Source organism: Sinohyriopsis cumingii, chromosome 4 (assembly GCF_028554795.1).
Source record: "Sinohyriopsis cumingii isolate HCF-2022 chromosome 4, ASM2855479v2, whole genome shotgun sequence".
NCBI lineage: Eukaryota > Metazoa > Mollusca > Bivalvia > Unionida > Unionidae > Sinohyriopsis > Sinohyriopsis cumingii.
The window spans coordinates 11,793,163-11,807,838 of NC_142964.1; the positions used below are offsets into that span (position 1 = coordinate 11,793,163).

General features: G+C 35.4%; 1 protein-coding gene across 8 annotated transcripts in view; it reads right to left on the minus strand.

Annotated features, from left to right (window-relative positions):
* Positions 1-14,676, minus strand: part of LOC149800630 (casein kinase I-like) — a 123,926-nt gene that overhangs the window by 54,489 nt on the left and 54,761 nt on the right. For 6 of the 8 annotated variants that reach the window (XM_089954633.1, XM_089954629.1, XM_089954637.1 and 3 more), the window contains exons 7-8: positions 5,066-5,211; positions 4,053-4,085 (exon numbers count right to left, since the gene is read on the minus strand). In XM_089954633.1, the coding sequence (XP_089810759.1) occupies positions 4,053-4,085; positions 5,066-5,211 (179 nt within the window). The remainder of the gene's footprint in view (positions 1-4,052; positions 4,086-5,065; positions 5,212-14,676) is intronic. The other 2 variants (XM_089954635.1, XM_089954631.1) reach the window with 1 other exon arrangement.

Genomic DNA, 14,676 nt, shown 5'->3' on the forward strand with positions numbered 1-14,676 from the left:
GTTTTATGATCTTTAGTCACCATGAGTTATTGACCAAGTTGTGCATGCATTATCCACAAAGAACATGTAAAGTGCTAGAGCCAAGTGTGGTGCTAGTACCTGTAAATTGTAAATATACATTACATAACCTGCAGTAACCATAAGTCACCCAGCTTACATGACTAACTTAAGTCACACAACCAAAGTAATGTCTTTGTGTTTTAGAAAGTGATGTGCATCAAATTAAGTTTTGCAAGAAGCTGCAAATTAAAGACAACATGTGTTGATACTACTGTGAAGCATAACGAAAATAGACCCTTGGAGGCAATGGCATTCCACAGGCCGTGCAGAATTCCAAAGAAATCCATAAAAGGTCCCTACTCCTTCCCCTTCTCATTTTATTCTTGTTAGAATGAGTAGTATAAAATGATTTTGATATTGTTGAAATATCCCAAAAAGATTGTTATTATGCATAATTTTATTTTATAATTTATGTTACAGTCAACCTCTGGACTCCACAATCATTCTGCATTACAACAAGTGCAAGCCATCTACAAAGTATGGTAACCATAAATGATGGAGAACTCTGGGAAATGTGTGGAAATAATTTTTCCTTTTTCAGCCAGTGACATAATCCTAAGACTTTGTGAGCCTGTAATATATAGGCTTGTTCCGTATCCTAAGTGCAAGCATTTAAAAGTATGGTAACTAGACGGTAGAGTTATTTGTGCTGAAACTCATTTTTCTGCCTCCAGTCAATAACCATAATCTTTGACCATTTGACCCTGAAAATAAGAGGGTTCTTCACCACTCCAAGTGCATAAAATGCACAAAGTCCGGTAACTGTAGATGACTGATAACTCAAAATGGAAATGGATTTCATCCTTTCGGTCATAGTAACCCTGACTTTTCAGCTTGAGCCTGAAATCAATAGGTTACATTTATAACCCAAGTACAAGCCATCAATAAAGTTTGGTGACTGTAGATGGTAGACAACAACACAACAATCTCTCAAAGGAACTTATGCTCTATTGGCCAAAAAGAATTTCCTGGAATACTTGACAATTTCTTCCTTTTAACTGCTGAGCTTGGAAACAAATATGTATTATTCAATTAAAACAAGACTTTCCAATTACACTGGATGTCAGATTAGCACCATTTTCATTTAGGATCAAGAGAACATCATTAAAAGTCTTCTAGTAAAAACTGCATGTCATCAATTCAGGGGGTCAGCAAGATTTTCAAAACAGCCATCATGACAGCCATAGCGAGTGAATGACTGACACCATTTTCATTCATGTATCATTAAGTCTAATGTTGTCAATCACATGCCGACACAGTCATCCACTGGGGAGGAGTAGGAATAATATTTAATATTTTCAAGATGGCCACCTAGGTTAGCAAAATGAAGGTCAATTTGCACAGTTATAATTTAGAACCTAATAAACACAATAAGAACTCTTCTGATGGACGCCTCATGTCACAATGACATTTATATGTATGATAGCCATAGAGAATGTCAGATCAGCACCATTTTAATTATGGATCAATAAGATATTTGAAAACATCTTGTGCAGACCAGCCATATAGTAGTAGTAGTATAAGTTTTAAGATTAACCAGCCATTGTGGTGGCCATTGGTGGGTAACATTTTCATTTATGGCCATCTAGATTCCATAAAAAGTATTTCTGTGAAAACGTAAAGCTGATATGATCATTCATTCATAAGTAATGACATTTTCAACATGGCTACTGCAGTGGTTATGTTAAATGTCTAAGCAGCAACATTTTCATTCAGGGCCAATTATACATCACAATAAGTCACTGAGTAAAAAAACCCACTGCTGACTTGCCCATCCATTCAGGATCAATAGCCAAAAGGAGATTCTCATACTGGATGTGCAAGTGATACCATTTTCTTTTATGACAAACCTGACATCACAAGAAATCTTTCCGCAAAAACCCCATGCTGATAATCATTCAACAATAACAAGATTATCAAAATTAGCATTGTAGTGGTTATTTTAGATGTCTAAGCAGACATTTTCATTTTGACCAACTAGACATCATAACAAGTGTTTAAGTGAGAAAAAAAGAATGCTGACATGCCCATCTATTCAAGAGAAGTAGCCGTAACAAGATTTTCAATATGGCCATTTTGGCAGCCGCATTAGATGACTGATGATTTTCATTTAGATCACGGGATGAATGCTTGTGTGAAATTTCACGGCAATCCTTCACCAGACAACAGATCATTCCATAACCTCTTCTGGTCTATGACCAGTAGAACTAACAATTGAAAAATTGCTATTATGGTCCCAAAATCTAATTATGTCCCAAAATCTAATTATGGTCCCAAAGTCTAATTATGGTCCCAAAATCTAATCAGGTCAACTACTTAGGACCAATACAAATTGGCTCAACTTGAATGACTTTTTGTGCCTGTCCAGATTCAGGATAGAGTGGCTGTACAAATATATTGTTTACACCAGAGCATAATAATGATGTCCACTGACTAATTTTTTTTAATACATGCTAAAAGGTAGGTAAAATAATTTTTAAAAAATGTATTATTACTTATGCAAGGAGAATGAAACATACTCTCCAGTTGATGGATAATTACTTGACGGAAAACAAATATTTCCCCTTAGTTTACCTTTAAATATATACGTTTACTGTCAATCAAAGTTGTAAAGATGAAAAGAAAGTGAAATTGTCAAATGTGCATCTTGCAGAAGAAATAAAAAGTAGTGGGGAGTTTCCATTGTATAAACAACTGCAAACAGCATAGATTAAAATCTTTAGTTACATAATGCACCAGAAAATCTGGACTGATGCTGTTCATTTGAAAACACAGACAGAACAGTCCATTATTTGATATCAGTTCTGAGTCTGTTCTGTCTGCAGCGGCTGGGTGATTTGATCCAGTTATATCATATCACAGGCAATAATTCTTCCCTTTATGCTGATGCATAACTGGTTTATTTTTTAAAACAAGTGGATTTAAAGCCATAAAAACATTTCCTGGAATATGTGATAGAGATTCTTATAAAATAGGAACAATCTTCTGAATGAGAAGTGAAATATAATATTTTCTTTGAAAAGTTTGGAATTTTTTCCCTCAGAATTATCAGTTATTAATAATCATTACTATAAAGAAGAAAATGATTAATTATAAATGCTAGTTGCACGAAATAAGACACATGTCAAAGTATTTTTGCTAAAGATGAAAGGACTGCATGCACATATTAATAGTAGTCACTACAACAAAAGTGTGAGGAATTTGCTTTAGAGATCCCCCCATCCCTTTATTGGTAGTAAAAATAGCCAATGTTACTTAAGTTCAACAAAGACTACAAAATTTTATCAAATTATCATTTCTGGTTAATGACCTTTTCTTCTCTGTCCATGGTACGAAAAGATACACAGGTTGTGAATACAAAAAGAAATTCAAAAACTGATGTAACTGGCTACTGCCTGAAATGTCGAGTATAAATCAAGGACTCCGAAAGGTTAAGAACTACTTCAGAAGATTTGAAACCATAAAGTGTACAATCAGCAATTTCTCAATATGTATTCTAATGCACCTTCACTGATTGTGAAATAATTCAAGGTCAAAAGAACCATTAATTTAAAAGGTATAAAACAGCCATTCATAGGCAAAGTATTATAAATGAATGCAATCTACCTGGGCTCATTAAGAAAATTAATGGCAGTCTCCTCTCCTTGGTGCTAATATATTGATTAGGAAACAAGCTTCACAAGCTCTTCAAGTTTAAATACACTACATCTTCACTATCAGGAAGAAGCAAAAGGCAATCAATTATCATTCACTTCACTCCCTTGTTCTAAAATTATAAATAACCAGTTCAGACGGAGGAGAGTAGAATTAAAGATTTTGATATCACGTGCATAAAAATAAACATGGCATAACCTGTGGATAACACACATATTTTATTTAGCTATGTGAGAGGCAAGCAATTCCAGTCTGCAAACAAAGCCAGTAAAAAATATAAGTATGTTGATTGGTATTGAAAGCTATAAGTAGGATACTAGTTCTCAAGAATAAATTACCTCGTTATCAGCAGGGAGAGTATATTTCATTTCCTACAAAAAGGATGCTCATTAAATCACAGGGGAAAAAGAAAGCATTATAATCACCCACTGATTTCATTCCCACCCCATCTTATAGGACAAACAAGACACAGCAAACAATAATTCATACAACGGCAATTTTCTTTTGCAAATTAATAACAACACACTTAAAAGCAAGTCAAGACATGACTAAGTTTACATTGTCTAGGATGGTAAGTGATTTATTTTAAACAAAATCATTAAAGATCAAGTTGCCAGACTGAATCCTGTTAAGCTTCCCAGGCATTTAAAATCTCAAAAGATACTTCATTGTATCTTAAAAAAGAATAAAAAAATATATATTATTATATATATTATTATTATTATATATATTATTTTTTCATTCTATTACTTTATCTTGAGGGCTGTTCCATTTAAACATACATGGAAGGTAGTTTTTAAAAAATATATGCCAGGGTACTTTGATTTCACAGAGTTCATATTAAAATGAAAAGAAATTTCTACAATGCATCTCTGAGTGTGTACCCCACTTTAAAAGTGCTTTCCCTGTATCCCATGTATGTTTTAATGGAACAGCCCTAAATGCTACTACTAGAGTCTAAAAGACATTAGCAACCTGTGAGTCCAAGGGCATGCCAGTGCTGAAAGAGTACATAAACTTCACACAGTATAGTTATCTGAATATTACAAATTACACTTATCTCCAATAAGCTAGCTGAAGCTGAATATATATCTATGTTATCAACACCTCCGCACAAAAATGTCTATATGGTGCCAATTAAAGGTAAAATGCTCAAACCTGAAATTAAAATGGAAACACAGGAATGGCTTTCTACCAAACTAGGTTAAAATTAACAAACTATTACTCCAATTGTTATGATATTAATAAATTATTCTCAATTCTGAACATAAAATGGGAAATATATTTGTCTGAATTCCTGTTTAAGATGAACGGAAATAGGATTAGGAATGAAGATAATAGATGTGTATACCTGACGGCCCACCCAGTCAAACTCCCCATCTCTTTCATAATTCATTTTTTCCATAAGATCTGTGAAAAGCTTTCGAAGGTAGTCATAGTCGGGTGTTTCGAAGAAATCTAATCTGCGTACATACTGAAGATACTTAGAAAGCTCCTCTGCAAGAGAAAATTAAAAATACCATTTTATGAGATACTTAACCTGATCCCAATTGTGATCAGCAGAGAATCCAATCTGCCCCATATTATGTGGAAATGACATCTATTCTATTTACAATTTGAAGCAAACAGCACAGGCCCTGTTCCGTTGTTACATATTATACTAACAGACTGGGGTACCTGATGCTCATTCTATTTACAATTTGAAGCAAATAGCCATTTTAAGGGAACATCATAGATCCAGACCTGCTGTTACAATTTGCATACAGATCAGAATCTATGATGTTCATTGTTTATATTTGTAAGCAACATAGATCAAGACCCGCTATCACATAATGCACAGACAGATCTCGTTCTCTGCAGATTCCAGATGGGTACTTGTTACAAATTGATCAATATATTAAGCATTCCACAGTTCTCTCATTGCCAAAATGTATCCCATGTTTCCTTACAGTAATACATTTTTTTAAAAAATATATGCAAGAACTAAAAGACAATTATGACATAAATGTAGCAATGGATATAACAAAGGCAAATAAACCAAAGATGTCAAACAAGTCTTTTAAAGGAACTGATAAATAAACCAAAGATGTCAAACAAGTCTTTTAAAGGAACTGATGCCCTACTGGCTAAAAATAATTTCCAGGAATCCAAATTAAGTAATTTCTTTTTAACTTTTGCATATTAAAACCATCTTGGATATTCTGGAGAAATTCCATCATATCAAAAATTATCTTTTTATGCAGGAGTATCAAAAGATACCTTGGCAAATAAAACTATATTCTTGTGTCTGAACACAAGATATCTGTAAGTGCACAAAAAGTTCTTTTTAATGACCTTTACCTAGATCCTGACATCATGGATAGAAGATAAAGCAGCTTTAGTTGAGAGAAAAAATAAATTCATTCCAGGTATTCTTCGGATATAGACACAAAATGGAAAAATGATGAAATCCATTCATAATTGTTTGTGCTATCATGTTCACAAGCCAGTACAGCTAAAAGAAAACAGGTCAAGACTCGTGACCATAAAATCAGTATCACAGTGCTGATTATCAACTTGTTCATGGAATACAACTAAATTCGTAGTCTGGTAAAATCCACTTTTACATACACAAGTCACTGTATTCATAACCTCAGTGTAGTATAAAAAAGAAAACAATAATAATAATAAAATAATAATAATAATTGTAATAATAATAATAATCATAATAGTATTATTATTGTTATTGCTAAATCTCTACAAGCTGACTCATTTAGTCAAGTACAATTTACCCTTGATGCACTCTTAAGAAAAATGTACAGCAATGCACATCATACAAAAGATAACAATATTTATTTTAATGTATTTCATCTTATAATTACTAACTGCTATTATAATCTGTTCAAAATACATATACTATAATAATCTCTTCTTAAATAAATGCAAGATTTTCTGCATATTTTACATGCAGTTAAAACTTTTTGCAAAGAACTGGACTTGAGTATTGGAAGCTTTTCATAAATTGCTCCGTTATTGGTTGAATGTTTCCATGCAATATTGATCTCAACAAGTAAAATGTTGAATAAAGCCTTAATTAATCCTGAAGATACTCTGGTACAGTTCCATGTACACATTTATATACAAGAACTACCTGGTGAAAATCAATTTCATATATTGAAAAGTGGGTCATTCCATATCAAGTGAGCCAGATTTTGGAAAGTTGGGGATTTGACTCTCCAAAAAAAACATGCTGAAGAATGAAGACTTACAAAATACTGGACTCGTAACTAAAAAATTGACTGAGATACAACTTTCTGAAAGGTTTCATCAATAACATTTGAAAGCATGTAGCTGGGGTAAGATTTTCACATAACTTTCCACATTTCTAATTGGACTTTTTGTGTAGATGACAGATCTGAAATCAAGCTATCTTGCCTGGTTGGCATGTTATATGGCCACAAAACCCCTATTTGTAGCAATGTACTAAAAAAATCAGGATTTTGCAGCAGTCCAGCATCCACATGAAAATAGATAAGAGACGAAATATTGGGCATGTAGTGAGGCAAGGCAATGGATGATACTCCAGGATTAATCTGTAAAAAGACTTTTTATCTTCATTAGCTTTTCAGATTTTTGGCCTTAAAGATGGTTCCAGAGCAAAAACTTTTAATTTTCCTTCTTATTCAAGAGGGCATGGAACCCCACAGATGACCTCCTAAAAATATGAAACTAAGGGGATTTAGACTTTTTCATTTCAATGCCTCAAAAATATTTTTAAAAATTGTTCTTGGTTCTTGTCATCTTGCCAAAGACATGTTTATTTTGTTGAGTTCTGTTTGGCATGAGTGATATTTTCTAAATTCTGACTGTGCCTTAAAAATATAGAAAGTAAGTTTCAGAAAGTTCACAGACTAGCTTAGCTACTTGGTTTTCAAAGAGTTTTCATAACATAGGTAGAATGGATAAGTAGTCTGCATTTTTATGGATCCTCTTTTTTCCTTTTTTTAAAATTTGGTGTAACCTTGACACACACGTTTTATTTGAGTTTATATTATATAATGATGACTTTATTACTGGTGCAACAAGTTTAAGAATTTGTAGAGAAATGCCATCTAGTCCAGATTTTCTAAAAATTCTCAACTTATTGATCATGTAATAAAAAAAAATCAGCTTCACTAAAATAAGTTACTAAAAAAATATCATCAGGAATTTTAGCTCTTATAAATGACAGAGGGGCATCAAGCTCAGTTGGGGTGCAAATCTGAAAACAGTGACTGGAGGGGATCGTGAAAAATTACATCACTGTGCTGAAGTCTAGGGGCTGGACAATAATTCTAGGTTGGGTTCAGCTCTTTTGGAATCTACAAGTGTCTTGGTTCTCTTGTTTTCATCATTTTAGTATTCTTCTTACCAATCAGGTACTTGGCTTTATTCCTCTATTTTCTTTAATTCCTTTTTGTGAATTTATTCCTTAAATCAGACATATTTTGGTCTTCAATAAAAATAAAGCTGACAAAATCTTAAGTGGTGTTTGGGGGTCCTCCCCAACAGGTCCTCAAGGTGCCGTTCCAAACTCTTCCAACCGTGATTACCGTAATTCAGATCTTTATTGCAGAGGTCATAAAATGCCAGTCATCTAGTGTTCAGCTTTCTTATAAGCTGTCCAACTAAATTGCCGTCAGCTTTTCACTCCAGCCATTCCCATTTCCATACATTTTTTAAACCTTTTTCTAAACTTTTTCTGTCATAGTCTCTATCAACAAAACAGGATGCCATGTTTTGCAGCATGCTTTTTTCCAATGCCATCAGTTTCCATTACACGAAGATTCACTAGATGAATTTCCACTTTTGACCAATCAGAATAGTCTCTACAAGACTCTTGTGCTAACTAATGTATGGAACAAATACTTTACAAAGGTCATTGTGGAATGGGACCGGACAGACATTTGTAAAAAACAAAACAACTGGATCAGAGATGATATGAAAAAATGGACTTTATCAAAAAAATCTGATTTAAGTCAGCAGCGCTTTAAAGTGGAGAATAACCATGTCATGCCTACTTCATTGATCTTGGGTGTAAAAAAAATTTGTTGTTTTAATTGGGGCATGCTTGTCTAAGACAATCTACGATCTGATAACATATGTCTAAGTCAGTGTTGACATCAGCTATATTGCTGACAGAGTAGAAGGGTTTGAACATTCAATCTCATCAAACTATGTAATGTCCAGATATCCTGTTTCAATGCAGTAGCAATTTTTAAACAATTTGAGAGCATGTCTATTACACAGGTCAGATAGTGTTCACTCACTGCATGCACTGGCACACTGATTTCAATTATATTTTCAGGTTCACTAGCACTTTTATGTTACTTTAGTTGGCGTGTTCATTATTTGCGTAAAACAGTTTCAAAGGTACTTATCGGGGGCCCCGAGTAGCCGAGTGGTCTAAAGCGCTCTTCGTTACGGATCACTGCCATCTCACCTCTGTCTGTGGTGGTTCAAGTCTAAGATTCAGCCAATGTGGATATGTGAGAAAGCTTGCCAGTAGCTTCTCGTGAGTCGGTGGTTCTTTCCGGGGTTTTCCCGGGTTCTTCCTCCACCATTAATACTGGCTGCCATATATAGCCTATCGTGTGCTGAAAAATGGCATTAAACCCCACAACAACAACAACAACAACAACAACAAAGGTACTTATCCATTTTAATGGTGGAGTTTTCATGTATACAATGTCAAAGACACCGAAAATAATAGTTTGTAAATATTCTTTTAGTAGTGTTTTCTTAAATTTGCTCATTAAATCCATCAAGGGGGCCCCAAGTGGCCGAGTGGTCTAAATTGCTCACTGTATTGGATCACTGCCATCTCACCTCTGTCTGCAAGAGTTCGAGTCTCAGGCTCAGCTAATGCTGGCACGTGAGAAAGCCTGCCAGTAGCTTCTCGTGTTTCGGTGGTTCTTCCCGGGGTTTTCCAGGGTTCTTCCTCCACCAATTATACTGGCCGCCATGTATAGCATATCTTGTGCTGAAAAATGCCATTAAACCCTACAACAACAACAACATATCCATCAATCCAATCAACTGTAGAAATAAGTGGCCTGTAAAACTAAGCATAAAAGTACTGGCTAAGATCGGGCAAGAAATATTTGGATCCAGAGGATCTAATGGCTGTGGTGAATGAAATCTAGTATGGCCTCCCATTTCAAACAGTACCTTTCTAAGAGTATTCTGAAGAGATTAAGACTGGAGAGGAAAGTGGCAAATGACTAAAACTGAACATCCTGTCAGATTCATTTACTGTCTAATCTGCACCAAGATTCATTTTGATCTGAGATACACAAAATCCTCATTATAAAAAAAAACATCTATGGAAGGGGAGGGGTGGGCAATATACAGCTGGAAGAACCAATGCATCCCATGGCCTGGTTTTATCCATTAATTTACATCATTTGGTTTGGCTTTAAAGATCATTGTCTGGCCTGTATTCAACATTCTGTTCAGGCTCAAAATCACTCATTGGTTATTCAGTAACATCTTTCCAGCTCCAATGATCTCATCTACTTCAAAATATTCAAAATTGCTACACCATCACTATCATCAGCCTGTATTTATTGAATGAAACTAATTTTAAATGTGCTGGGAGTTGGTCAGTTTTGCTGGCAGCACATGTTTTAACCAAGGCGTGTCTCATGGTTCACTGTGCAAATCAAATTCAGTTCCACAACTATTCATGTCAAGTTCAATTACCTGGATGCGTAAACAGTTGCTTACCTGAATAATAGCAAATGCTGAGACTTCGACTGATGGCACAACTAGTGCTGCAACAAGTACTTTAAAAGGGATAAGGTATGTCTTGTTTATTGCTCATACATAACTATAAAAATTAAATCATCACAGCATACACCGCTCCCTCGATAACTCGCGCCCGGATAACTCGCGATCCCGCTTATAACGCGGTGTCCGTCTTGGCTCCCGATTTTTTCCAGACAAAATGTATTTAAAATATCTTTAAAATATGCTGAACATGAAAAAAATTACGATAAGAATTGATAAATTAAACCTTGATACATTGCTCGTTTTATCATCGAAAATGGTGATTAATGCCCGTAAAAATATAATCCATAGAGAAGAATTAATTTCAGAGATCTCGAAAACGCTTAATTACGCGTATTTGGATGCCAATTTTTGATCTGGGACGCAGAAAATCACTGAAGCTGGAGTCCTCCGTAAGCATGTAATAGGTGCGCGGGAAATTTCAAAGATTTGCCGGTCCTGTTTCAGCCACCTGCTTTGTGGGAAAATGTGTTGATCAGTTTACTGTGCTGATATTTACAATGACAGAATTCAGTGACTGAAAGACTCTTTGATGTACTGTTGCTATTTCATAAGAGTACATTAAAAAAAAAAAAAGAACATGATGCAACAGCTAGGCGGCTAGTTCAAAGGCTTTGACTTGGCGGCCAAGTGAGAAAATATACTGATATTTAGTGATTGAATTCAGAGGCAGAAAGACCCAGTTTTAAAATCCTAGCGAGACCTCTGTTTAAGATATCATATATTATGTAAGTTTTTAGGATAAATAGTTGTCATTATACTGTAAATAAACAGTCTGGTGAAATAGCGATCAATGAAAACTTCTGGTAAATGTTAACAGGTGGCAACAGAGAATGAAATAAACACCAATTAAACGACTTCCTGTGTGAAAGTCACGTTCTAATCCTTTAATTCCGTTTCAGTGTAAACATTATACACCACTCCCTCGATAACTCGCGCACATCGGGGTCCAGAAACATCGACCGCACTATAAGCGAGGGGCGAGTTATCGAGGGACCTATAAAATAAGCCCAAAACCAATAAAGTGATTGACGACATAACGGAAAAATGGGGGGGGGGTAGGCAGATTATACTGTTGAATACTCACTTTATAATCGTTCTGAGATTAACTGTTAGTAAATATCTCTTCATAACGGTGTACTTTATTATTTTCTCATAGGACAACATTAAAAATTTCAGGATCAATTACAGTATATTGAGGCGATCATCGAAAACATTATTCCACGTGGTTTCCGTTCGCTGAACATGTGTACCACTTCACACATTGTGTACTACGTCACTAAGTTTTATGTTGAATTGTATACATTCTAGTTTTATTGTTTGAGCCAAATTAGAAGTTTTTTATACACAAAAGATCGACTCTTTTCGAGAAACAGTGTCGATCGAACGATAGATAGATAGATAGATTTGAATGCGATAGAAGTAAAATGGAAAAAAAAAAAAAAAACAAGAGTTAATCAGTACTGACATATTTAATTGGTCTACAAATTTAAAACAACGTAAATTAGAACAAGTTAATACTTGCCGTTTGTGCCACGCTTGACAAATATCAATTCACTTTTTGAAAAAATCAGTTAATTTTTTTTGTGTGTGAAACTCCTTGGTTTCTCTGCCGCCGAGCAAAATCCCTCAGATTTCTCAACTGCATGAGCTTTACGTAGTCAACATTTTGGGTCTCCAGCCACCTTATGGCAATATCAAAATATTTGCTTCCTGTGCAGAGGGGTGGGGGTGCAACATCTGTGTCTGCATCACTTTCAACACTTGTATTACTCCAGTTAGAATCGTCTTCTGCTGCAAATTTGTTCGCTATAGAAATAATTATAGTTTCATCTGACATGTATTCGGCTGTAGGGCAATCATTGTCAGCACAAATCCACTCCTCCATCAAGAGAAACGCCCATCTCAGGACCATGAGTCTTTACTAATTTCTCCCAAACAGCCTCGGCATTAATGACATCAGTTTCACTGAAACATTCGAAGTCACTATCGTCGTCGTTGTCTCTGTTACTGTTTTGCTTTACGTCAAAGGCAGCTCCAAGACCCTTAATTCAGCACCCGAGGTCTCTTGTAATCGATTTTTTTTTTTAATGCAACAAACACTTCCCCAAGTTGTTGATCAAAACAAAGCCGGCATGTACATGTAATTAGGTTCTCACAGAAGTACTCACGGGTTTCGATGTGACGGTCGATTGACTCTTTTCATGTTTTCAATGAACAGACTATGTTGTGATTATAATGTTTACACTGAAACGGAATTAAAGGATTAGAACGTGACTTTCACACAGGAAGTCGTTTAATTGGTGTTTATTTCATTCTCTGTTGCCACCTGTTAACATTCACCAGAAGTTTTCATTGATCGCTATTTCACCAGACTGTTTATTTACAGTATAATGACAACTATTTATCCTAAAAACTTACATAATATATGATATCTTTAAACAGAGGTCTCACTAGGATTTTAAAACTGGGTCTTTCTGCCTCTGAATTCAATCACTAAATATCAGTATATTTTCTCACTCGGCCGCCAAGTCAAAGCCTTTGAACTAGCCGCCTAGCTGTTGCATCATGTTCTTTTTTTTTAATGTACTCTTATGAAATAGCAACAGTACATCAAAGAGTCTTTCAGTCACTGAATTCTGTCATTGTAAATATCAGCACAGTAAACTGATCAACACATTTTCCCACAAAGCAGGTGGCTGAAACAGGACCGGCAAATCTTTGAATTTTCCCGCGCACCTATTACATGCGTACGGAGGACTCCAGCCTCAGTGATTTTCAGCGTCCCAGATCAAAAATTGGCGTCCAAATACGCGTAATTAAGCGTTTTCGAGATCTCTGAAATTAATTCTTCTCTAGAGCTTGCAAATTGCAAAATATGGATTATATTTTTACGGGCATTAATCACCATTTTCGATGATAAAACGAGCAATGTATCAAGGTGTAATTTATCAATTCTTATCGTGATGTTTTTTCATGTTCAGCATATTTTAAAGATATTTTAAATACATTTTGTCTGGAAAAAATCGGGAGCCAAGACGGACACCGCGTTATAAGCGGGATCGCGAGTTATCCGGGCGCGAGTTATCGAGGGAGCGGTGTAATCACAACATAGTCTGTTCATTGAAAACATGAAAAGAGTCAATCGACCGTCACATCGAAACCCGTGAGTACTTCTGTGAGAACCTAATTACATGTACATGCCGGCTTTGTTTTGATCAACAACTTGGGGAAGTGTTTGTTGCTTTAAAAAAAAAATCGATTACAAGAGACCTCGGGTGCTGGGTTAAGGGTCTTGGAGCTGCCTTTGACGTAAAGCAAAACAGTAACAGAGACAACGACGACAATAGTCACTTCGAATGTTTCAGTGAAACTGATGTCATTAATGCCATGGCTGTTTGGGAGAAATTAGAACAGACTCATGGTCCTGAGATGGGCATTTCTCTTGGTGGAGGAGTGGATTTGTGCTGATAATGATTGCCCTACAGCCGAATACATGTCAGATGAAACTATAATTATTTCTATAGCGAACAAATTTGCAGCAGAAGACAATTCTAACTGGAGTAACACAAGTGTTGAAAGTGATGCAGACACAGATGTTGCACCCCCACCCCTCTGCACAGGAAGCAAATATTTTGATATTGCCATAAGGTGGCTGGAGACCCAAAATGTTGACTACGTAAAGCTCATGCAGTTGAGAAATCAGAGGGATTTTGCTCGGCGGCAGAGAAACCAAGGAGTAACACACACAAAAAAAATTAACTGATTTTTTCAAAAAGTGAATTGATATTTGTCAAGCGTGACACAAACGGCAAGTATTAACTTGTTCTAATTTACGTCGTTTTAAATTTGTAGACCAATTAAATATGTCAGTACTGATTAACTCTTGTTTTTTTTTTGTTTTCCATTTTACTTCTATCGCATTCAAATCTATCTATCTATCTATCGTTCGATCGACACTGTTTCTCGAAAAGAGTCGATCTTTTGTGTATAAAAAACTTCTAATTTGGCTCAAACAATAAAACTAGAATGCATACAATTCAACATAAAACTTAGTGATGTAGTACACAATGTGTGAAGTGGTACACATGTTCAGCGAATGGAAACCATGTGGAATAATGTTTTCGATGATCGCCTCAATATACTGTAATT